Source organism: Myripristis murdjan, chromosome 22 (assembly GCF_902150065.1).
Source record: "Myripristis murdjan chromosome 22, fMyrMur1.1, whole genome shotgun sequence".
Taxonomy (NCBI): Eukaryota; Metazoa; Chordata; class Actinopteri; order Holocentriformes; family Holocentridae; genus Myripristis; species Myripristis murdjan.
Genome location: NC_044001.1, coordinates 13,490,216 through 13,516,778, shown reverse-complemented (window position 1 = coordinate 13,516,778; position 26,563 = coordinate 13,490,216). Strand labels below are relative to the sequence as shown.

The 26,563-nt window shown below is 42.1% G+C and overlaps 2 protein-coding genes across 5 annotated transcripts in view; one reads left to right on the top strand and one right to left on the bottom strand.

The window, feature by feature from the left end:
• luzp1 (leucine zipper protein 1) overlaps positions 1-5,622 on the top strand; it is a 51,565-nt gene extending 45,943 nt beyond the window's left edge. The window contains exon 8 of the mRNA XM_030044437.1: positions 278-5,622. The gene's annotated coding sequence lies outside the window, so the exon portion shown is untranslated. The remainder of the gene's footprint in view (positions 1-277) is intronic.
• Positions 5,623-10,073: 4,451 nt separating this feature from the next.
• kdm1a (lysine (K)-specific demethylase 1a) lies at positions 10,074-26,553 on the bottom strand. Of its 4 annotated transcripts, none has more exons than XM_030044267.1 (22): positions 26,412-26,496; positions 25,437-25,488; positions 24,513-24,806; positions 23,957-24,125; positions 23,218-23,351; positions 22,983-23,061; positions 22,743-22,835; positions 22,479-22,585; positions 21,897-21,978; positions 21,422-21,516; positions 20,420-20,437; positions 18,403-18,545; positions 18,182-18,272; positions 17,795-17,929; positions 15,909-15,982; positions 14,880-14,991; positions 14,532-14,664; positions 14,215-14,402; positions 13,090-13,204; positions 12,697-12,824; positions 11,650-11,796; positions 10,074-11,248 (listed from the first exon to the last, which is right to left on the bottom strand). In XM_030044267.1, the coding sequence occupies exons 2-22, from the start codon at positions 25,479-25,481 to the stop codon at positions 11,048-11,050; spliced, it is 2,583 nt and encodes an 860-aa protein (XP_029900127.1). In that variant the 5' UTR covers positions 25,482-25,488; positions 26,412-26,496; the 3' UTR covers positions 10,074-11,047. The 4 variants fall into 4 exon arrangements, with proteins under 4 accessions (XP_029900127.1, XP_029900128.1, XP_029900129.1 ...); XM_030044268.1 differs by having other exon boundaries at positions 23,957-24,122; XM_030044269.1 differs by having other exon boundaries at positions 25,452-25,488; positions 26,412-26,453.
• Positions 26,554-26,563: the final 10 nt, after the last annotated feature.

Genomic DNA, 26,563 nt, shown 5'->3' with positions numbered 1-26,563 from the left:
CATCATGGAGGTGGCAACAGGATGGTGTAGCGAGCAGTGAAACTGCCAGCGGGAAGCCTTGGGTTCAATCCCCGTAACAGCAAGCATCCGCAAAAAGAGAATTTCTCCTCAGGGATCAATAAAGCATCATAAAAAAACGTGGAAAAACCATGTTCCTGATGAACATGATGTATAGTTGTGGTAAAATGTCAAGAGGGATGACCTTAGCCTGTGCAGTACATTTTATGTATGTTGCCACTGAAAAGAATATTAAGATACTTTTCTTTTTTTTTCACAGCACTCCATTAATCTCTCGACTGCAAAAGGAGGGCCAAACCCCAGTCTCCCATGTACCAGAGGCTACATCCATTACCACCTATCTCCAACAGACAGCATCTGCTGCTTTTATCACAGGCAAAGAAAAGGAAAAAAAATAGCAGTTGCAGCCATACAGAACAACCAACCACTGACTTGACATCCTTAACTCTGACCCTGAGTATACACTAAGACATGGACAGCCCTTCCTCTCCGGAACTTTCTCTGTCCCGTAAGAGGCATAAACACAGAGGGGGAGAGTCCAGTGCCTGTACAGTGTTTTGGAGGTCGCCTCACCAGCCCGTGTATCCTCTTCTGCTTCTTGCGTTGGATGTATTATAGTGTAATCCCGAGACTTGACAAGGGAGAGGCTGGCTGGCATGCTGGGATGGCTGGAGATTTCTGATTCGCCAGGTTTTAGAAGGAGCTAGGGGAAGAGAGAATGTGAGGCACTTGGGATGCCTTTCAGAGTGGACCATTACCGTGACCCCCCCACCTCCCGGGCTCAAACTAGAAATTCAACTTTTATCACTGTAAAAACATCCCAATCTCCAGCCAGACACTGTCGGAAGATGAAAGATGCGTCTTCTCACAGAGTTGGACCGTCATGCAGAAATCTTCCCAAATCAAAGGATTCATAAAATGTGACCAAAAACAGGAAGCGAATTACCCACCTTACAGACATGTATTATGATGTAAACTTTTTTTGTTTGTTTGTTTGTTTGCATTTGCTTAGACGACAATGCCAGCCATTATTTCTTTTATTCTAGGATTTTTTTTTTTATTCCTCACACAATCAGACACACATATAAGCAAACCCTCACAAACACATATGCATGTACACACTGCATGCAAACACATGCACACACATTTTTACTATTAAGATTCATTTTTAGCCCAAACCTCGCTTCAGCATGCGGTGACCTCAAGCTGGATTTAATGTTGGGGTCTAAGAAGTGTAGAGAACATTTGCATGTTTGTAGGAAATAAATGAAGAGCACTTGGAGAATCGTGACTCAATATGCACTCTGCTTTAAGGATGATGGGTTGGCATCATTTTAAGAGGACTCGCACAGACCCACATTATTTCTCATTACTTACTCATGCTTCATGCCATTTTCACCAGTTATTTTGATTCTCAGTAATTCGCTTCCTGTTGAGCACCAACCTTTCTTTTTCTGCTTTATCAAAACAAGAAATGTTTGCACTCTACAATGGAATGCAATACACTTTAAAAAGAAAAAAAAAAGTAAAAGAACAAGTTGGGTGCATTATTGTTCACAACCTCAGTCTACGCTAAATTGTCCTCCTTCGTGCAGTTTGAGAGAGCCACAGCAAAATGGAGCTTCTGTTTGAACTGAACATTTGAACTTGGAGTACCAGCAAACTTGGCCTGGCAAGATGGACGTGTTTTCAGTGCTGCTGTAAATATACACACCAGCAAATCATAGGAAGATACAAGTTTGGTTTGGTTGGACTTGGGCATTGCACCTCCAACCACAAGGAACGGACACGCCAGCTTGTATGTGACTGGGTTCGCCGTGCGAATCGTCCTAACTTCTCTCCTTTTTTTATTTCTATAGAGGTGTATTATTTTGTTACAATATAAAATCTCAACTTCTGGTTGGTAGGTTGGAGGAATATCTTTTCTCTCTCATTGGCTGGGGCCATAGCAAGCATGGGGGTGCCATAGAAACTCAGATTTAGTCGTTGGCCAGTATCAAGTAGGGTGTACTCATTGAGGTAAAGTGTTTTAGGATGTGAAAATGACAATCTAGTGCATCACTATGACCGAAACCTCGTCTACATTGTCAAACTTTGTCTGCTTGTTCTGTAAAGTTTCCTTCTTGGACAGGCTACTGCTGGCTTTCTGACACTGTAACACTACAGGCAATGCCAACTTTGCGAACTCTCCCTTAAAAAAAAAAAAAAAAAAATACAACTGTTGATGGGATGGGGTGTCATGTTGCTTTTGGAATGCAGCTTAGAATGGCCTGTTGGTTGATGGCTTGATCTTTGCCATTGCTAAAGAGCACCAATGCAGTGCCATCACCTTCTCTTTCCTCTAAATCTCCTTAATGGGAGACAGTGTATCGTAGCTGTAAATGAGATCTTTTGAGAGACATAGGACGTGGGGTGAAGAACTTGTTTTTTGAAGCCCAGTCTCCATTTTGTCCCTCTGCTGTGATGGATTTCATTGCTGTTGTGTCAGACTCTGGTGGGAATGACCTGTTTCCTCTCAGTTTGTTTCTCAGTTCTCCAATCTATTCTACCAGCCACCAGCTTTTTGCTCCATACCATCTAACTGTAATATTTATTAGTCCCCACATATACATATATAAATATATATCCATGTTGTTTTATTGTGAAGAAGTCAGCTTGGTGGCAGGACTTCAATTTGTGACAGGCCTGCGGCTTTGACAGTTCACTGTTTATGCAAGCAGGAGAAAGTCATTACATGCAATCATAAAACGTTCCACCCTTGCGTTGCCTGTAACTACTTCAGAGCCATGCATTACTTCATTAACTGTGTGACGATACGAGGGGAGGACTGTATAGCCCGCTAAGTCCAAACTCACTGGTTTTGTTTCCGTTCAGTATGTACATTTTTATATTCTTTCACTGGTCATTCATGCTGTGCTTTCTCTCCTTTAGCCCCTTTTTAGAAATATCTGTGTACATTGGTGCCTTGAGTTAGGACAGGTGGAATGTCCCAGTAAATTCAGTCACACTATATTCCTCCACTTGCTGTACAGACAAATGATATAAATATGGGTTGTAAGGTTAGATTTTTCCTTTTCTTTTTTTTTTTTTTGTAGCGATTATGCAGATTGTTATGGTATTTAGATTCAAGTGAAGAACATTTTCAAAAAGACTTCTGTGAGAATTTTTTTTTAAAACCCCTTTTTCAAAGGACCCCTCAAAAGAATGTAGACCGCACCGCCCAAACAGTTGAGTCCTTTGGATTCGTCTGTCAGAGTCCCAGGGTGCCGCACGGCTTCAGAAAGTCTTGCCATGTGGCCTTTTTGAAAGCCACTGCCGGCTTCACGACTTCATGTGTTCAGAGCATAAACAAATCAGCCATACTGTTAAGAGCCCTTATGCCAACACTTGATGACAACATGGTCCTTTGACTCTGCACTCCTTCGGAAGCTTTATCTGTTATTGTTGCTGCCACTACTTTTCTCATTCAGTTATAAAGTAAACACCAATATTTTTCCCAGCTTTTCAACGTTGCCCAATCTTCTTTTTAGTTATTTGGAGAAGCCAAGTGTTAGAGAAGTCCACCTCTCCCTCCCTTCCTCCTTTCCTCAAGGAATGCCTTGTTTCTTAAGAGCAGTTGATATGTGTTGCCAGTTCTTAGATAGTGATGTACAGCCCCCACCACCACCACCCCCCAAAAGGTCAGAGGTCAGCGCTGCATCTAATCCTGTCTCTTCTTCTTGACTCAGGGCTTCTAAATACAGGAAAGAGGAAGACAGACAGCTTGGCAGTGATGTCCGCTTTAGGGATGATTAAAACAGAGGGGGATATCAGATGTCCGGCTCTGCCAGTGTTGCCCTGCCAGAAACGCACGTGGTCGTTGTCTGTCAGTGTGTTTCCATGCAGTGTTGTTATTAATATGTCAGCGCGGGCTCTCATTTAAAGCCTGACATGTGAACGTTGTTAGCTGCTGTATCTCCCCCTAGACGCGGTAAGAAGGTGCTGAAGGACTAATGTGTGAGTTAATGTGCATCATGTGCGCGCACGTGTGTTTCTCAGAGTGTGGCAGAGACTGTGCGGCCGGGGATTTTTTTTTTTTTTTTTTTTTTTTATAGAGGTTGACGTCACTTTGGCTCAGGCTCGTATAGCAACTGGTGATGCAAGTCCTGACACCCGTGACCCCCTCACAACTCATCCTGTTTTACTGCCCCCTACATCCTCACCCACCCACGCTTTTCCTGTCCCACCTGCCCCCCTCCACCCCTGCCCAATCCGACAATCTCTCATGCAGTCAATCCGAGTTTCCCTTATTCTTGCTGCAACGACACAACCTCTGCTGCGTTCCTCCAGCCCTCCGCCCCCCTTTGTCTCTCCGCAAATCCTCTTTCCTTTTGTTCCCGACCTCCTCTTGCACTTCGCAACCTCTAACTCCTTCCACACCTTTAACTCACTAACACCATATCTAACACCCCTCCGAAATCTGTCAGAAGAAAGTGTTTGAGTCGGGGTCCCGGGAAGAGCACAGCTGTCGGAAACTGTAGGTTTTATGTGCATTGGAGGGCTTCCCTGCCAGAGACAGGGCTTCAAAGAAAGCAGGGCTTTTCAAAGGGCAAAGCTGAAACTCCATCCTCTGCTATGCGCGCCTGCCGCTCCTCCTCACCGGGCCCCAAAGTACACGAATACTGTTGTGGTAACTGTGCTATACATCACACTCCGTCCGCTGCTACCTAGCTGGACACTGTGTGCCAGGACGAGGACCAGGGAACGGCCTTCACGTGAACTCGGTTTACTACCCGCATAATTCAGGTTTTATCCAGCGCTTAAAACGGTCAGAGCCTCTAGAGTGTTGACATGATGGAATGTACTCACTGGTCATCGGGGACATGAGTGACGACATTACAGGTTTCAGGGCTTTTTTTTTTTTTTTTTTTTTTTGTGGTGCTATAAAGACACAACTGGATGCTGTTTCAGAGTTTGTCGGCTCCTTTTGTCCCTGACTGATCTCAGTTTTGCAGAACATATTGCTGGCTCAGATATTCAGTCAATATGATAACTGCTTTTGGAGCGGATAACCTAAGATTGGGTCTTGAGTGATGTGATTGATGCTTGCAAGGAGAAGAGGTGGCTATGTCAGACTGTGGAGACTCTAGCTTAGCAGTTATTAGAAATCCTCTCAACTTCTGGTGGTGTATGTATAAACATCAGTTTTAAGTCATTGTTCCCTTCCCTGTATAAATTAGTCTAGAATGTACTTAGCGGAGATCGGAGGAAATGGCTGACGCTTGTCCTCAAAGGCCTCCATTGTAAAGCCAGGGTCATGGTGTCAATGTGTGTTGTAGACCTTAATCTGCACTTAACCAGCACTTAACTTTAAGACCTCAAACAATTTAATGCCCCCTTAGTCCCCTTTTCAAAAGTTGCCCTGCCTTTTTTTTTTTGTTTTTGTGTTTGTGTCCCAGAATTGTACGCCAATCTATTTTCAGTAGTTGTTTGCTGAATGTACAGTACCATAGTCAAAAATTGTTTGTGAATAAGTAATAATGTGTTTTTTTTTTTTTTTTTTTTGCACCGGCCAAATTGAATTTAAACGTTGCTTAGAGTAACTATTTAAAAAAAAAAAAAAAAGAAGAAGAAGAAATCATCTCATCAGACTGAGAAAGGAATTGTGTGGACTCAGTAAATGGATAAAGTTTTGAACATTTGCAAATATTTCTTGAGGTATGGCACCCTATTATGCCTGTGTCTCAGCCTTCTAACATTGTGCCAAAATCATTCCACAGTATTTCCAGTTTACAGATGGAGACAGTGCCAATGTTTCCCCAGATGGACACCCTGTCTCTGAGACTATTATTGCTGAAACAAAGGGGAAATATTCAATTTGAGCATTTTTTTTCTTTTCTTTTTTTTCTCTGCTTATGTATTTTTTTTTCTTTGTTAAACAAAAGATGTCTTATTTTGGAAGCTATATCGGATAGATTTTATTTAAGGAAAATCTTGTAATTTTGTAAAGTGGGCCTTATTATTGAAATATATTGAACATAAGTATTTGTCCTTTTTGATTTTAAGAATGATATTTTTTGCAAGATAATGCATCTTCCTCGTTGTTATTACACTCCTGGAGAGTACTTTTTTTTTTTTTCCTGTATTTTGTGTTTTGTTGTTTTAATGCCAGACATTTCTCACGACCTGGAGATATGATGATACGCCGTGGTTCAGAGACAAGAGAGCGAGACAGGGGCCAGGGTTGTGTCATAGTCATTGAAGAATGAGAGCTATGTGCATTTTATCAGAGCTGAGCAGGTCTGCAGTGCTGAGCGGTTCACCATGTGTCGTCCTGTTTTATCAGGAGCCGCTCCGTGTTCCAGGGTCTCCTCGCTGCCCCGTCGTCCCTCGCTCATAAATTCAGGGTTTCTGCATCTTGTGTGCTGTATGTTTGCAAGCGCTGCCAAAGAAAGAAGTGTGCGGGCCCTCAGATGCACAGACACACTCATGCACTCACACACACACATAGTCTAATAGGAATAAAAATACATATGCTTACATAAAACCAGATCTCCTCATTCACTCTTACACACACACACACACACACACACACATACATATGTACATGCACAGACACACAAGGATTTCAGGCCTGTACAATCAAACCCAGGAGCTGGAACTGTATTTTTATATTGCTGTTGTTTATAAATGGATTATGTCTGTAGAAGAGAGAGACAGACAGACAGACCGACAGTGTCAAACACAAAAAAAATCTATGTAATGACATCAGATCAAAAGGGTTTTATGATTTATTATTGTAATGAGCGCTGCTGCTCCAAGCTTTTCTCCGTGTGTCAGCGATGCAAGGCGGATCTGCGTGGGGCCGCTGTTTTTCTGTTTTAGACTTAATACATCGTGCATGTTTTAACCTTACTGTGGCTGGCGCACTCTGCATGTAGGTCTCTTGAATCTGCCAACTGTACAGCGGACTATGTATTCCAATAAAAATAATAATAAAAAACCTGTTTGTAACATGTCTCCATGTTGGGGTGTGTGTGTGTGTGTGTGTGTGTGTGTGTGTTGCTCCTGTTTGTAATATTCTCTGCTTCTTTCATTTTTTTTTTTAACTGGATGAGCTCAGCAAGTTTTGACTTCATAGTGGTACACCCTCAGTGTGTGTGTGTGTGTGTGTGTGTGTGTGTGTGTGTGTGTGTTGCCCCAGTCCACAGGGCTTGTATCGAGCATAGGGGAGAATTGACAGCATGCAAAATAAGCACGCAGACAAATGAGGCAAATTGGTCAGGTTCAGGGAGGAAAACCGCAAGCTGCTGTGGAATGCACAGTCAGCACACACACCTTTCTGTTAAACAGCTAGGCTGAGCTGCACACCTTTTTTTTTTTTTTTTTTTTCAAATTTACAACAGAGCATTCACAATTTACAAGGCAGGGAAGTTTCAGTGAACAATTAGCTGAACTTTTGGCCAAAATTTCCATCACAAAGAGTCACTTAATCTCATACCGCTGTAAAAAAAAAAAAAAAAAATCCACCCCCCTTCTCACTCTTTCATGTGACTTATGAAGTGTAACAATTCAGTTTTTTGGTGAACCCACTTTCACTCAGCCTCCCTCGCCTACTTCTGCATCCGATAGTGATTTCCGAGAAGGTCTTCTTACAAGGCGTAGGCGGTGCAGGGTTTGTCGGTGTAGGTGGAGAGGCCAGCGGTTGTATGGCACTGAGGCAAGGCTGGAAATATCTCAGCATCACATTGGCTGTGTTTTGCCAGTTATCCACAGGAGTAAGAAGAACACATCACCAAACAACAAAAGGAGCCCAGAATTTCAAGGTACATTGCCAGCAGCCTTTTAGGAACACAGGATAGATTTTCCCTTTCAGCTTCACCGCTGATTTTGTATCCACATATCCTGATATTTTGCAAATAAATGTAGTTTAGCGATAGGTGATGCAATTTAGAATTAATTGAAAGGGTCCTAAATCTTCACAGGCTGAACAGGTATCATACTGGACCCTGATTGGCCGTCAACAGCAGCTCCTGTAACTCAGATTAAATAAATCTGAATTATTGGAGGGATTGTAGCAATTGTTCATCCAAGTTAAGCTGTGATCCATTTACTGGAGTCAATCTGAGTCTGTAAAACAAGGTGGATATTGTAAATGAAATAAGTTTATATTATACATCTTTGATCTTATTTGCATATGAACAGAGTAAAATTTAAATCCCAGTAATAAGGCCTTTTTAATTTGAAAGCATCCACCAGTAAGATGAGATTGTTAAAAAAAAAAAAAAAGAAGAAGAAGAAAAAAAAGGTTTTCCATTACATAAAAAAGATACAGCAGGGATTTTTTTTTTTTATCTCATTCACCTCACACCACCTCACTCATAAGAAACATAAGAATTTAAGACAAGATTACAAGAAATTGATTTATAAGAGGATTTTCTTGGAGTACATTCCCAAATGAGGAGAGCCTAACCAGCTGAAATGGTTGAGAATCCCTTTCCTACAGTGCAGTGACATGTGTGTGTGTGTGTGTGTGTGTGTGTGTGTGTGTGTGTAAGAGAGTCAGGTTTTAACGCTGTCTCCTGCTTGTGTGGTTTAATCTGTCCTAAGTTCATACGCAGGAAGCTGCTGCCCGGCACCGTGGTGCCTGCTTGGAGCCTGGTACTCGTGAGCCTCAGAGCCGATGCCTGACCTGAATTAGTGGTGTGAAGTCAACCATGGAAATGACTCAGTCACACTCCAGGCGAAGGGAAGAGGAGGACGGTCGAGTGTGTGAGAGAGAAATAAATTAACTTCACCGCCTACAACAGGTTACATAAGAAAAAACTGAATCTGTGGACGAATTTATCCAAAGGGGTTTCTTTTCGGTTGAGGCTGTGGCTTTGGATGACCCGGCAGCTGAATTATTTTGACAAATACATGCAGAATGGGATTTTTTTTATGATGTAGAGCACCCATTTATCTCCCAATCATCTTCACTTTCAGATTGTCAAACACATTGAAGGCAGGTTGAACATGGTCCAGTGACTTGGATTTATCTTTCACTTCATAATCATGGATGATGTCCAGATCATGCATAACAGTATGTGGGAGGTGTGTGTGTGTGTGTGTATGCTTGAGTACATTCCTCCCCACACCTGTGGCGTCTGCACTCCTATGAATCACACGACTGCTGGAGATGTGCTCAGACATGCTGCGGCCTCTAGTCCAAGACTTTTATAACTCTTTTCTCTCCATCTCCCTCTATCAAATAAGTGGTTGATGTGGGATTCAGGTTATTATATATAAAAAAAAGAAAAAATCACCAGTCAACAGTTACACACGGCTCTGAGCTTATGGTTTACCAGAGAGGTGAAAATACCCATAGTGCCGTTCAGTCCAAAACCCAAGCTCAAATTACTGTTGTTACATCAAACCTCTCTTTTGGTCACGATAATAATAACCGCAGCTCTGGGAAAAACGAAGATGGAGATGCTGAGAATACATGGAAAGAGAGGGGCACAGAGCCCTGAAACATAACTCCACAGAAAGCTCATGGCTCATGGCTGACCATTTTAATCTCCCCCGTCAGTCATCAGATGCCTTACTATGCAGACCTGCTGTCAGAGACCCTCATCTCTCACACTCTGTCTCTCTTACACACACACACACACACTGGGAAGCAGCCAGATCTGTGATGAAACAGGTCATAGGGAGGCCACAGAGGACTTTTGTAAATGCATGTACAAGCACACAAGCAGCCCCACATCATCAAGGGACGGCAGGAATCAATTAATTTTGCTTGAGGATCACCAAGTTAGCCCGCCTACACTCTTCTCTGAAGCCTGAACAAAGCCTGTGGCTATCCAATAGCTTCTGGTGGATCCATTAATGGAATACAAAAATGTTTTGTAGTGCTTTCTCACTTTGAGTTGCCAGGAAATGAAAGGAAAATGATTCAGCAAACAATATTTTTAAGTTCATTCATTCATTCATTTTCACACTGGTTATCCGTGGTAATGTTTTGGGGGCTGGAGTATTCCTTTAATTTCTCATATGCTTGATCTTGATCAAGGAAGGAACAAACACAGATGTGATTACGTTTTCATTTTGTTTTAATAACAAAAAAACAATATAAAAAGTGAAATGAACACAACAAAAAGAATAATACACTTGACATACTATGGTAACAACATTCACAATTTTTTCCCCCAACATGTCTATCTTTTTTAGAATTTAATACAAACACACTATCTTCACTAGACTATGCAACCAAAATGATAGGAATAATATTAAGAGGGGTTTCAACTACCATATATGGCCAGATTATTCAGCCTTAAGACAACCAAAACAGAGCATGTGAGCCATCGCCGGAGGCAAATATCCAGTTCATAGGAAGAAACAAAACAAAAAAATAGTTTGCATGGAGATGGTGCTACCGACTTGCATTATCTGCTTTGTATGATCTTATGGCTCACAGCTTGAGTGTACATATGTACCACGTTTCAGCCATTCCATAATGCTCACATGGGTGCACATAAATAGATAAATAGACTGGATTTAAATGCACAGAATCACCCAAAGCCCTTACAAATCAATGCCATGCTTCTGCTTTAGAGACTGGTAAATCACACTTTCACAATGCGTTCGGATGCATTATTACATTAGCATGAAATAAAAAGTATCAGTCAAACTGATTTAGAGAAAGGTCCGATCCATGTGGTAGCGGGTTTAATCTGTCTGCAATGGTGTCAAACACTAAGAAACTGATGGTGTGTTCTTTCGTCTTCCTGGAAACGCAGTCGCGGCAATCCCAAACTACAAGTTAAGTGAGGTGCTCTGACTAAAGACAGTTTCAATTCAGAATTAGAGCTCGTCTGTATCCAGAAAATCGGACTAATCCTAGAATTGGCCCACATTTGAGTCGATGCAAAAGTGCAAAGATGCCTCTGGGGTTTCCAAGATCTTAAAGATACGGATGTCACAGAATATGGGTAAAGTGTAATGCTTTATCCTAAACTGTTAAGGCGATATGAATTTGAGGAGCACAGAGGAACCAACAGAGGCAGCTTTAGACAGTAGGGGTGGGCTGGGCCTGCTGAGGGTTGTTGGCGGTGGTGGGTGTGGTCTGTCGGGGGAGTGTGTACATGGCGCCCAGGAACTGGTCAGCGATGCGTCCTGCCTCTCGGAGCCCGCTGAGCAGGGCGCCGTGAACTGTGGCTGGGTAATTCCTGATGGTGTGCTCACCAGCAAAGAACAGGCGAGGGACAGGCTGAGGAGGAGAGAGTCAGCAAAATGTTATCATCAGTGTGCAGAGAACAGGGTAAGTATGTAGAGACGTTTCGCTGGCAAAGAAATGGGAAGAGGACAGAAAAAAAAGAGGAGGAATGGTGAGGGAAAAAAATGTGGGGTAGTAAAATGCCAGAACTCATCAGTCAGCACATAAATATGACTTGTTCACATCAATCAGCTTGCCAGCATCAAAACACCCAAAAAACATCTGTGTTGGGAACAAACTGCCTTGGTCTGGAGGAATACTGTGGGCTGGCTGGGATGCCTTCTCTCTCCCTTTCTCACACACGCACACACACACACACACTTTAACACTGGGACCAACACTAGGCGCAGGACGAACCACAGAGAGCATGTTTCCACTGATGTGTGTGTGTTTACCTGTGAGGCTCCTGGTATGGCGGGGCCAGGGGTGATGGGCTGTGCCATGAGGTCATAGTCATTACCCGAAGAACCTGCTGCTACGTACGAGTAGGAGCCCCGGGCCCAGGGGTCGGCACGCCAACGAGTTACCACGGTTTCCTTTGGCTGCCATGACGACAAACAACAACAACAACAACAACACAAACAAGGCTTGTTATGTGTTTCCATGCTGATATTAGAAGGACCTGTAAACAGCTAAATGGGTAATCAGTTCCAAAGCTGGCCTCTGTGTATATGATTTTCTTCCATAAGAAACCATAGTGGGTGATTCATAATGACGGGTGGTTTGGATACGACTCCGCATGCGAACGCCTTTCACATACGCTTACTGTGTCGAGCTGCACTGGTTAGGGGTCAAATCAGGAACCAATTTGACATTCCACTTAAAAAACTGAAAGGACCCAAGAGAAAACTCCATGATGGATCACAAAGATGTAATCCCCCACTGCTTTTCTGTAGACAGTAAATTCAGTCAAACTGATTTAGAACCAAACATCTGCCAGATCTGCCACATCTCCTGAGGTCTACTGGCAAATATTACAATCAAACATTCTTTTCGGTGTGTACTAGGGTGCAAGCTGAAGGAACTGCTCTGAGTGAGGGGTCAAAGGGGAAGAACTTGGTAAAAATATGTTTGTTTCAGACTGTGTTCACATACGTTTTCTTCCTCAGCTGCTTCAATCTATATTTACACGGAATACTACAGAGGCAGCCATTACAAACAAAAAGAAAAATGCAAAGAAAGCACTGCTGTCGGCATTTTGTTCCCAGATTAAACAAGTTCAGCTCTCATGGAGTGACGTCAACTGTTTTTTTGTCAGCCAACCAATCATGACGATAAGATCAGATGGAGCTCGGTTATGGCTAGTGTATTAACAATGACACCAGCCTTTTTCTTTTTTTTCCAGTATCCCAAAAACGGTCGTGGCAGCGCTTTTTCACTCAGAAAAAAAGCCATGGGTGAACAGTTTGTTATTTCTTTTCAACAATAATGCATAAACACACCTGCGGCACAGCACTGCTTCCAAATATTCCCTTCAGGATAGCAAGACAGCGTCCGACTATAACATCATCACTAATGTTCTCCATGATGCCAGCAGCTTCTCCAGCCATCAGAGCGAGCAGGATGGGGGCTAACAAGGGATTAACAGGACAAAAGTTACAAACAGTAATAAATCATTTGTCTTGATCTGGCATACAAAAACAATATGAATGCATCTGTGTACTGCACAGAAAATAATTGACAGTAATAGGTGACAAACAGGCTTTTAATCACATCACATGTACAATGTACCCTTTAATGTATTAGAATTTGATGTAATAAAGGTATCAACAAATTATCCAACTGTTATCTAAACAAGCAGCCATGACCACAAAGAATTACATATCTGTACTCACCTTTGTAAAGGTTCCAGAAGAGGAAGAGCTCACCCCGGCTCGCTGTGGTGGAGCCAACATGACCAAACAGGTTGACACTGGGATCCCAAAATACACGGTCAAAACACAACACCACCTACAGGCAGGGAGGAGCACACACAACCAGCAACAGTTACACACATTCACCATTCAGTGTACACGGGGCCACACATTAGCTGTTCCTCTGTCCCTGTGCTGTGCAGTGCAGCTGGTAAGATCTGAGAATGTGACATGTGGCAGCAGTACCCACAATGCTCCCTTTCATTAATATCGCAGTTGAGATTTATCTTATGTCAAAATCTGCTTCTTTTCCAAGTTCTAGTGACCACTGAAGGCTGGCAGGGAAAGTGATTCTGGGGAAGTGCTCCCTCTGCTGGTTAAAGTAGGTACATGCAGCTAAGATTGCATAATAATGCCGCATTCTCCTCTGTGCTGCAGCAGAATTAAACTATTCTGCCGCAGATGATGCTCTGTGACAGAGACACCGAGAGAGAGTGGGACACAGGGCGAGAGACACAGAGCAAGCGATGATTGGATGGGAGTGACACAGAGCAAGGAATGTGATTAGATTACTAAAAAAATAGGCAAAAAAAAACATCTGCAGACTGTTTCCCTGCCCTTTTACACTTAGCACTCACCCTAACCAACCTACCCTCCCATTCCTCTATCCATCCAAAACACTGTGCCCAGATGTAAACTACGATGAAGAGCGCTCTGGGCTATTTACATGAAAGAGAGGGCTCCTTGCTCTAAGCTGCATACTCAACACCTGTTATGATTTATGAGAGAGAGAGCTGTTGAATGCAGCAGGAACTGCTCACTTAAAAAGCAGTGACGCCATAGCCTAATAATGAAGCAGTTCTGTATACAAGTGCAAAAGATACAAAACACCACAAATTAACTCTGGCTGAAATACAGGAGCCCACAAGCAGCTGAAGGTCACATTGCACAGTAAGGACACTGCAGCAGAATCGACAGGAGGGCAACTTCCTCAAGAACCACCATCTCTGTTTTCTGATGAATCCTAAGCTGTGCTGCACTCTACAGTTCACAGTATCCACTAAGGGACAGAGGATGAATGCATGTGTGTGTATTTAGAGGTCAAACCTTGTTGAGGTTGCCAAAGCCCATCCTCTGTATAGCGGAGGTCTTCCACTCTGGCAGAGGGGGGACAAACTGCACAGCGGGGGGCTGCTGCTTCATCACACCGAGGGGCAGGGTGCACAGCACAGCATCGCACTTATAAATGAAGGTCTGCGTGGTGGAGCGAGTGTTGACCGCTATCACCTCACAGCCTGGAGGAAAGGACAGATAAATAACTGGTTAGACAAGGATGCATAAATTACCAAGTCAAATAGTGAAATTCAAGGCCAACCATGTACACACGCACGCACGCACACGCACGCAGAGTCCTGCGTACATACCAGAGGCTGTGTATCGGACCTGCCGCACTGCTGTGTTTAGTTTGATGTCCAAACCCTCAGCCAGGGCCACAGGTACACATGAGTAGCCGTTCCTCACTGTCAGGTGGCTGCCAGTAAACTCAAAGTCGTCATCCTGTGTGAACGTAAAACCTCATCATTTCAATAACAAAGACAACAATGAGCTTTCCAAATGAAAGATAATAGCATAACTAGCTCATAGCTGAATTGGAGGTAACCTTGGCAGGATCTGCATGGGATAGTCGGAGGCTTGAAGAGGTCTCTTACATAAGACCATTATCAAGACTACTGCAGGCTTTCACATTTTAAAAAAGCGATACATGTATGTACCTGATCCCAATGCTTGAGAGAAAGGGTGGAGAGGGGTGTAGCGTTGGCAAACTCCAAGTTGGCAAAGTGCCAGTCTAGGATCTGTCGGTCCCTGGATGACAGGTAAACATCACTGGAGAGAAAACAGACAGCGAGAAACTGGTTAGATCATACTGACAGCTATGTAGATATTAGAGTGACAAGTTTACTCATAGAAAAGTTAATCTATCACCACAAGAACAAAATATCTTTAACAGTAAAGCAAGCACACAGCATATGCCATACAAATACACATCAGTTGTTAAGACCAGAGAGTCAATCAGGATGGCAAAAAATATACCTGGAAGACTAACAATTAAGGTTATTATCAACTTGCAACTAAGAGGGGATATGCAAAAGGACGTGTTCCTAGTTTAATATGCAGACAAAATGATCCGAGAAAGAAATCACATATGCTACATCAACCAGGGTCTACTTGGTATCTAATATACACCAAGCTTAATACCAAGGGGTTGCCCATGTGCACTCTGCAAAGCTGGTCTCTAGACACCTCTGTCACCTCAGTAATTCTATGCAGCTTTTTCTCAGTGCATATTATGTCAGCATTGCCAGCCTGATGAACCAAGCCTGGAGCTTCAATGAATGAATAAGGCTCCCCAAGATGTGCTTTCAAGACTGTTATGTCACAGACTAGCGTGCTGAACCAAATTATATCCGCCATCTGCTGCTGCTTCCCCTGTTCCCAGGTGCATTAAAATAATTTATTTATGAAGTGGACAATGACTTAAGTTCATGGATCTGGCAGTCACAGCAGAAACGTAAAAAGTACCCTTGCACCAAGTTTTTGTTTCTCGGCCTTACAGAAAGAGGAGGGGAAGAGTGGGAAGACCAATGAATGGAGAATCCAGCACCTGCAGTGCTTGCACTCTTAATAAATTATCATTGAGTACAGAGAAAGACCATGTGAGCAGGAAGCAGCACAGCGAGGAGGCAGCGATGATGATGAAGCTAACAGCGGGTGGGTGGATGGATGAATTGAAGATGAGTTACCTGGGTGGATTGGCCTCCAGCTCTTGAAGCTTCTCCTCTAGTTTGACCTGCATCTCTGCCAACTCATCGTACTCCTACACAGGGACAGATGGACAGACAGCAAAGAGATTCAGGTAGTGTGTGTGTTCATCTAAACTTACAGGATACAGTGCCACTTCAAGAGATCCAGCACTGTATAAGCATTATAAAATTATACCTATATAAATGCACAAAAGTCTCATTTATTTCTCTAACTACTTTACTCGTCACTATTTACAGTCAGTGACTTGAGGATATTTTGCTGGACTCAAAATTTAATTTTGCATTTCAATATGGCCAATAGCCAATACTATATGATATATATCATTATATATCATTTGTTGAAACTGAAATTGGAATATATTATTGTATTCAATTTGCTTTCAATAAAGCCTGACAAATGTTTCACACTAAGCAAAGAAAGGCTGCACTTACAGAGTTAGTCAAGTCGTTAGCTAAGTGAAAAGAAAATTAGCATGCCAGTGCATGTGTGTGTTTTCTGTATAAGGTACACACCCAGAGGGTTTCAGGTCATGTAGAAAAGGACAAGCAGCTTGAACAGAAAAGGCTGACTCAGCCTGTTCACAGGTCCACCACAACAGAACAAACTACCAAAGCAGCATAGGAAGCCAGCTATAATAGCATCACCTAACCTGCAGAAAGCTGTACTTAATACCTCCCATCCTGTCAGGCCCCTGGAGATGACTACAGTTAGCAATACCACTTAACCAAGACAATTATGAACCTGGCAAGGTACTTCAATATGGCAAAAAGTCAATAGTGGAAAATATTCTACCAAAAATGTCTTGACCAAGGTCCTAAATCTAGATATACTACATAGTCTGACACACACACACACACACACACACATAAATGCTCAGTTGGTCTTATTGGGACTGTGTGTGTACAACTCCAGACAGAAAGACAGTCAGACTGAGATTTAAGGCCTTGAAGTGGTTTCTCAGACAGTGGAAGGGTAACGGACAACTCCAGTTCAGACACCAGCTGTGTTTAAACCAACTCAAACCACCTTCTAAAATATACACATCCCACTAGTGGAGGCGATTTATCTGCACCAAAAATAAAACGGCAGCTCTCGCTCTAATAATACATCCTGCTAAGGCATTAAACCACTTAAACACAGCCTGTCTGGTTTACTTAGAGAGAATTACAATGGCACGACATTAAAATTCTGTGAGGCCTGCTAGTCCCGGACCTGCTAGTCTATAAAATACTCGTTTTACATGCTAGTTGTTCTTCCACATTCCAACACAGCTACAAATTATTTCCACTTTGTTAAAAAAGAAAAAAAAATCCTTCAAAGTCAAGGCAAAGGTCCTGTACAGGAAACAGTGGTGGCAGGCCTTTTTAACTATAGGCATACTTAATAACCATGCTGAGAAAACTTAATTTGAGGCTTCCGGAAGGCACTTCGAACCTACTGCAACTCAAAGGACAGAAATTATATAATACCTAAAACACCACAAACACCTTAAAATTTTGGCAGTTATTATTTTACTGCCTGGATTGCAGTATTTTAACTCCTGCAGTTCGATCTCTGCCTGGTCCAAGGCATCTGAGGGGGTAATCAAAGCATCATGTGGGAATTTCTTTTGGAAAACAAGCTCTCTAGGTAACTGCGTACAGCTTGAAAATATCTGCAAGAAATTCAAGGTGATATGAGGGATGCATTCCAGCTTTCCACAGTTCAGCCTGCCGGTAACCAAATAACACTTTGTTGCATTTTTTTTACATCCATATTTAACACCAGATGTTTTCCTTCTCTCCTACGTTATCTTATTGCCTCTTCAATCTGACCCACTAGTTACTTTGGGATGAGGTGGCTATGTGGTGGTGTTTGAGCTCACTTTGCAGAGGGCGGTGAGGTCACGGTGCTTGCTCTTGACCAGGAACTCTGCTGTGATATCTCGAGGTGGTTTGACCTCACTGGCCTCCTTATACTGCTGATGGAGCTCCTTAACCCGCTCCTTAGTGGTCACCATCTTTAGGGAAGAAAAAGAGAAAGGAAAGGAAAGACAGATGGAGAGAGGAAGTCATGAGATAGCAGGAGGGAAAAAAACAGGGAAATCATTCATAGAGAAAGCAGAAGTGTAACATTAGAGAGGATTAACTCCGAGCAAACTTTTGAAAAAATATTTCAACCTGTCTGGGATTAAAAACAGTGACAGTACAGTATTGAGCTTACTTCTCTAAGCATGAGGCTACAGCAGCCAGAGTACACAATGTTTGCCCACCTTATTGAGGAGCTCCTTGAGGTCCTCCTGAGTCTTCACAATCTTCTTCCAGTGCTCTATCTGCTCATCCTTTACATGTTTCTCCTGCAACCTGCACACAGACTCTAGCTTAGGATTCCTGTATATAGCTTTGGCTTGCGCACACGTGCAGTATCCATCTGTTTTGCCAAAGAAAGAACTGTTGTTGACTGAGTGTGTGCGTGTGTGTACAACACACTCACTGTATGACCACCTCCAGGGCCTGGCCCAGAGAAACGGGTTTGTTGTTGAGGAAGTTGAAGTCCAGCTGGTGGCTGAGGTAGGAGGTGGCCTCCAGCAGTCTGTTGAACTCCTGCTCCACCATCTCATCTTTCTCCTTGGGCACCTGGACACACACACACACACACACACAAGAAAAATGGACTATCAGTCGCACTTCATAATAGCAGTGGTATTCCACCACACATACAGAAAAATTAAATTTTGTCATCATTGCGAATGGCATGAAAACCTTAAGTAAGTAGATGGCAAAATTATTTACTCATACCAAGAAAAACTTATGGTTCATTCACCAAATTCTGCTATTCACTGGTAGAAGTAAGTTTTTTCTTCATCTTACGTCAGTCTTTATATTCCATATTCTACCCTCTAAACCAGCTTCTCTACTTTTCTCTTTTGGGGACATAAATTAAGGGCAATGAGCCACTAATGTAATGGACCACATCTCATTGAAGTGGGTGGGGGGCCTGGTCCAAAAAAGTGCAATTTTTGATTTCCCCATGTGGGGAGGGCTGTGGATTTTGCTAGAAAACACATAGTAGTGCTGGGTAATTTTCTTCCATAGTCAATATACTGTAATTTTGATGTAATCTACTTTCCAGTGGCCATCAAATTTACTCAGTTCCTGGACCTCAAGGGGCAGAGACCTACTGCGGGTTACAGAGTGGAGCACTTCGTGACCACTTGTGAGTGCACACCGTGCCAAAAAAAAGCATACAGCTAATTTTATTCTTTTTTATCTAGCTGCAGCCAGTTTAAGTTACTTTTTCAAATCATCCCATGAATTTCAATAGTATTTACTGGCCTTTGGTTTATACATTTCCATGCCAAAGACAAGTTCACATCTCGGGTGAATCAATTTAAGTAGTGTCAAGCTGGTGGCAGCTTGTCAGATTATGATTTTATATTGTGAATGTAAGTTAATGCTTGCTACAGATGCACAACCAGAATACGGTGAAATATTTCTGGTTTGAAGCAGCTCACAGGATGGCCTGTGAACCAGTAAACCTGCGTGCAATTTATACCAGGGCCAGGCTAACCCTGCATTACCTGAACCCCCGTGAAGTGCTATGATAATTTGATGCATGTCTCTGTTGCAAAACATTGTTTTGAAACAAAAAGGATAGGGTTAAAACTCTTTCATCCGTTGGGAGGGCTGTATATATATTTTTTTTCCATAAATCTAAACCTGCTGCCCAACCCCAATAAAGAATGCTCTGCCTTTAAGCAGAAAAAGTACACATTATCCTGTCATTATCTCTATGTTGCTCAATGAAGATGTAGAATGTTTGATGATGTAATCCATATCTTGATGAACATGCAGTGACATATTTAATAACATGCTTTCAAGATGACATCATATGGATGTTAGGCTGGAGAAACAGAAACTTGGAACAAAAAAGATGCCACTGCAACTTGCTGCAAATAAGGGAAAATCCACACTTGCGGTATTCCAAATGCCAGAAATCACACAGCCAGTACTCTATGTCCAAGAGTATTTGTTTGTGCTTTTACATGAAAATTTTAGTAGAGCACAAAGATTCCACACCAGAATGTGTGCCAGTTCCCTCATAAAATTCACCTGGTATAGTCACAATGTCAATAAAAAAATCTCATTCAAATCAAATGGAGCATCTCTGACAAATGTCTCCTCATTGTATCAATAAATGAGAGCTGGCCCTCTTGGTTGCATCCTGACCAAGATTTTAAGAAACATTAACTTATGTTATTGTGTGGATCTTCCCTTTTACAAGAAATAACAAAAAAGGGGTTTATTCAGTAATGACTACTCTAGAAGGGATATATAATGTGAGCTGGTAAGGCTACCCTTATATTTCTCTCTTAATCTCCTATATAGATGAAAAATGATGGATTACACAGAACAAAATTTTAAATGGATGGAGCTTAAATGTTGAGAAGCGTTTTAAAATTAATCAATATCATGTGAAGAATACATTATGTAAATAAACCAATACATACACTTGTGCATCGTTCACCCTTTAGTAGTTCACCAAAAGATGAACATGGGAGGGGTTGAGAAGACAAAAGGGGAGGGGGGAGAGAGAGAGAGAGAGAGAGAGAGAAAAAAAACATTATGTAGTCACACAACTTTAACCTCAAACAGGTTTGCACAAAACTAAAACATGTATATTTAATTAGCGTTTTCCTGTGGAGGAGGAAACTAGTTACACATGATGTGGATGCTTACAGAGCCCCGCTGGCTAGCCCCTACTTCAATGGAAATGCCCTGAATGTGAACCTAAACATCCCACTACTGCTCCTGCTTGACGGGCAGACCAAAAGTGAGACCAAAAACACTGTTTATTTCCAATTTAATGACATTAGCCTACATCTGATTCTCTGCTCTTTGCTCTGTTCTGTAAGGCACGGGTACTGTTGTTGATGCTGCGCTAGGCTTTGCAGTTAAAAAGATCCCACCATCCATTGTGTTTTTGTAGCTCATGGAAAGTTATAGCCCTGCCTGAGGACAAAAACCGGTCTGGAGCGGGGCTCTAGACCCAGACACAAGACAGTTTTGTGAGGAGGGAATGCTGAGCATGTACAAACATCTTCTGTTAAATGTATGTATACAACAAAAGGCTCTGGTTTGGAGGAAGAAAGAAAAAAAAACACAGAATTCAGATACACACATCAAATACAGCTGTAGCTACACTGGCATGATGGATGGTTATTCTTGTGGTTAGCTGATTGCAGGGAACTCAACCCAATGCAGAGCAAACAAAGCCGGTATGACAAGTCTGGTTATCAGCCACACATTTTTCACTTAAACAAAAGTTTTAAATCAGCTGGCTACAGAATGTAACATGCATACCTTTTGGGTAAGTAAACTGAATTAGAAAAACAAACTGAAACCTCAACTTGTTCAGAGCAAGAAAGCCCTGAGGAGCTCAGCCACATTAGCATAAAACAAGAGGCAACTGCTCACCCAATTTACTGATTAAGACATCTAGTTATACTCACAGCCTGGCCATTGGCTTCATACAGCGGACACTTCTGTTTGATTTTGGCCAGTTCCATGTTCACCTGCTTACTGATCACTGCCATGGGATTCCCTCCTGAATGAGCACACACACAATTGACAGTGACACAACATTTACATGGGCAACACCACCCTCTATGGATGGATTTTGATAACTGCAAAATCTCTGGAGCCAAGTGATTTGGCTGTGACAAAAAGCTGTGGTCTCAAATTCTATGAAAACAAGAACAGAGAGTATGCAAGGTTCCATTTCAACTTAACACTACACCTGCTGATATCACTCATTAGCATTGATCTTGTGCTGTATCAGTTTAAACAGATGATGTAGTGTTTGACTGGGACAAAAACTTGCATATTCTACACTGTTTGGAGACCAGAGGTATGCAAGATGCTCTGACTTTTGCTGTGAATGACTTAGGCATGGAGAAGGATGACACATGTGTGTCTAAATCTTACCCAGCCCTGTCACCACCATGGCTCCCAGATCAGCCACATAGTTGCCTTTCCTAAATGTGGCCACTCTGCCTCCAACACGATCCTGTGAAGGAAAGCAAATGTAAATTCCCTACTGTCACAGGATCATATGTGCAATGACATATACAACTAAATAACTAGTCATTTATTTGATTGTGCTCTCATTTCTCAGCCATATACCACTGTATTACAGCAGTCAATGGGGAAAAAAAATCAACGAGGAACACAGAGGTAGATTCTACCACTGGGTGATGCCATGCAAATGAATTTACATATAAGAAGGGCGTTGTAGGAGTTCAATGAAAATTACAGCTGAGGTTATTCAGGTTTGTAGTTAGACCTAATTTAATCACAATGAACTCTTATTTATTTAATTAAACACAGAATAATAAAGAACAAATAGTAATTGTAGAAAAATAACTTTATCATGTAGAAAGTGTCTCTGCTAACTATGCCATGGCAAAAAAAAAACAAAAAACAATAAGATGGAACAGTGTCACAAGAAGTCTAGCTAAATCCCTAAAAAAAAAAAAAAGACATTTATAAAACCTGTTTATGACTTACCCTGGCCTCCAAGACTGTTACATCCATGCCAAAACTCTGTAACTGCCTGGCTGCAGCTAGGCCGGACACACCTCCACCAATGATGATGACTTTCCCCGTTTTCTTAGCTGTGTGTACAGAACCGAGTATGGTAATTAGGTATCACTGTGCCACTGAAATGTCTACACTTGTACAATGGCTTACATAATAGTTTTTGTCAGTACCAACATTTTGCTGGTGGCTAGTGTTAATACTTTCCCACCCTGGTGAATGCAGGGAACTCACTTGGTAAAGGCTTGACCCTCTTGTAAATGCCAAAGTTGATGAGGCCATGCCTTTCTAGGTAGCTGTGTATCCTGTGGACGAGCACAGCATCACCTAAGAAGAGAACACAATTAATTAAAACTCATAATTAATATGACTTATTTGAGAGAGAGAGAGAGAGAGAGAGAGAGAGAGAGAGAGAGAGAGAGAGAGAGAGAGAGAGAGAGAGAGAGAGAGAGAGACAAAAGGGTTAAAACTCACTGTTGTATGGTGCTTCAAGCTGCTGTGCCGTGGCCTCAAAGGTCAGCTGGATCTTTGGGTTGTCCAGCCACAGTTGGAGCTGAATGAGATTGAGATAAATTAAAAATACATTATTATTTAAGTTGAAACACGATTACTTCTGGAATTTCACATTCTTTTAACTCCTGCCTGATTAAAAACTTTAAGTGTGTAATTAAAAAGTATGAAGTACGAGTATGAAGACAAGTGCACTTACTGTACGGTTGCGGATGTAGAGGAAGACCTTCTGCGTCTGCTGAGGACCACTGATGATGTCGGGGAAGCAAGCAGCCTCCTGGGATGTCATGCGGTCATGAGGGAGACGGCTTTGGAAGGCAGCTCCTTCAACGCCTGAAAAAAATATGCATACATAAGTTTGTTAACACAGTCCACAGCTTTCAGCAAATTACACTTACCTGTTTTCAGTGAGAAAGAAGATAAGGACATTCTAGCCACAAAATTACACAAGAAAAGCAGAAAAGGGTGAGACATCAACCATGTGAAGAAACTCACTCCAGCTCTCACAAAATGCAACTTGACATGCAAATAATGATGGGTTACTATAAAAGCTTTGAGTATTTTCTTTTACAAAATACCTATTTTGAGGCCCCAGTCCAAAATGACTGATATATTTTCAGGTACCAATGTTCAATATATCGCCAACGTATATCAAGTGGTTCCAAATAAAACAATTGCATGTGGATGATATGTACTTTTATGAGCTTAGATGTCCTTGACATGTAGTTTAAATGAGTTTTTTTTTTTTTTTTTTTTTTTTTGTTAACTCATATCCCATCCCCCTGCCATGTGTGTGTCTGTGTGTGTGTGACTGAGTGAGTGCGTGCATGTATGTGTATGTTTAAGTTGAGTTTTGGGCATTGATTTCTATGTGGGTTAAATGTTGATATGAAAATATGTTAATAAAAATAATACATAAAAAATACATTCAGACTCACCAGATGGCTCCTCTGGTTCACTGTCATTCTCCTCCTCTACTGGAGGGGCTGGAGGAGGGATGACTTGCTTCCTCTCTTTCTCAGCCTTGGCGTTCCTTTCCTCCTCAGAGTAATATTCGTCCTCAGACAGATTGGCCAGGCTCTCATCCATCTCGCGGTACTCCACCTGCAACAAGAGGCACAATAAAAGCTACATTAAAACCATGTTCTCGGTTGATGGTAGGGAAGCTGCAGTCAGCCAACTATACGGCTGCTTTCCTCAAAAGTGCTGAGGCCTTTTCTAAAAGAAGAAACATGGTCTAGAACCTAGACCTAGAGAAATTATTTCTATCAGGCTCCACGCTAAGTCACACAAACTACTCTGATGCTGTGGTAAAGGTAATACAAATCAATACAATACATATAGCTTAAGTGTTGACACAGATATTGGTCCTTTAATCAAGTGGCAAATCTAATCTTTCCCCTACGATAATGGGCTTTCTGACATTTTGATACAAAACTGTTTTAATTTTAGCAACTTCCTTTCTTCACTAAGCCAAAGACATAAGGTGTTTACTTTCGCTCGCTTGCGTCGACTTGTCCTGCGGACTTCGGCTGAGTCCTGGTCCATCCCCCCAGGGCCAGCCTGGTGGGGCAGAGGGGGGCCACCTGACTCCCCACTCGGGGATGACCTCTCCTTCTTTTTTACATCTGCAGGGCCTGCAGCTGACACTGAAGGACCAGACTGGGCGTCAGAGGTTGGGGCCCGGTCCCCTCCTGCTGCCCCCGCTGAGGATGAAGAGGAGGAGGACGAGGAGCTGGCGTCCGACTTCTTACTGGACAGCATCATGGAGGACGTTGGAGGCCTCTCCTGGGAGAAGGGGGAAGAAACATGAGATGAGTACCTTCAAATTAAAACAAACAATATCCCAAGTCAAAAGTGAAATGGTTACCATTTGAATCAAATCAGGACAAAAATAACTGATGATAAACAGATTAGCTAATATTCCTAAAAGAAAAGATGAAAATGATGAAAAGCGTGAGCTGTGCAAACAACCACCACCAAAAAAAAAAAAAAAAAAAAATCATTCACTTAAGTAGTGTAAATTTAGATTTGATATATAGTTATTTGCATGTTAAATCCCAAATGTATGAATGAATGAAAAAAGATGCTGTGGAAACCAGCAAATTCATGGTGAGTGGTTCTTCTTTTCAGTTAGAAATTCGTATGTAATTCACATAGTCACATAATGTCAAAGTGACATCTGTGATGTTTTTTATTATAAAAAACGAGTTTGTTTTTAACCCATGAATGTCAATTGTTCACGCAGCTGTGGGGAACAGTGAATGCACCTGCTACAATGGGCTAACAGCCACCAAACAGGACTAGACTTTGTGGGATGCATCACCCAAAAATAGCAAGGCTGTAACACTGGATGCAGTAAGAAACTGTGCATGAATGTCATGGTTTTATGAAATGACGGCTCCATGGTACAGTAACCTTGTCTTGTTTTACCCATTTCTCCGTGCACCTGGTAATATCCATTCAAACACTAAAAAATGAAGACAGAACCAGAGATATTGTTACAAGACCAACCAAACAGTAAGGGGTCGGCCTCTCACATTGTAGCTTAATTTAATAACATTTTAACACATTTTCCACAAATCTTGTTGTTCACGAGTATTGACTGAATTTCACATCTCATCAAATACATTACATCATGTTGTTATTGTGCATTTTACCTTTAAAACTATCGGGCAGTCATTAATACAAAGAGAAAAGGTCTTTAACAGCTTCTCTTGGCTGTCTGGGTTTTTAGCTGGTGAGTATACCCACAGGACTATGAGCAACAATTACAATGGTAGTAAGACCCTGGTAATCATTTTATTCATTTGCAGTAGACAACAGTCTTACACTCTTTTTTGTTTTGTTTTTTGGGGGGATGAGACCGTTAGATCTGCAGCACTTGTCCTCCTCACTAAATGAACTAGCTTACGTTAGCCGGCTACCTCGCTAGCCATCGTTGCTCTCTGCAGAAGCAGCAGCTTGGTGAGGCTAGCAACCGACGTTAGCATGCGTGAACGTTAGCTTTGTTCTTAACAGCAATATTCACCAAATCTTTCTGCTTTTACAGTTAGGGTTACAAAAACTAACTTGCTAACTTGTGCGGGCACTTTGAGTGTATCGTGGTGGTCAAATCTAGAGTGTTTCGTGCCACAGAGAAATCGACCAGTTCCTTAATTTCTCCCCATGAACGTTTCTCTAGTTAGCTAACACCGCTAACAATGAGAGCCGGCTAGCAGCAACAGTGGCACAGTAGCAGGTGCGACCTGGTGAACAAAACGTTAGCTGTGGCTGCAAACCATTACGTGCTGACACATCGGCAATAAAATTTTACAGGAGCGTTTCCTACACGCACAAGATGTGTTTTGACAAGTAAGCGTACATGCAAAATAACGGAAAAACTAACATTACCTCTAACGTTAGATCCCCGAAAATGTCAACACAAAGGCAGTAGTGGCCGGTCCTTTCTCAAAGAGCTCTAACGTGATTGGCGGAGTGATACACTTACACAATGGCTCTGAGCGTAACAATTGGTCGAAGGTATTGTCAATCAAAAAGAAGGC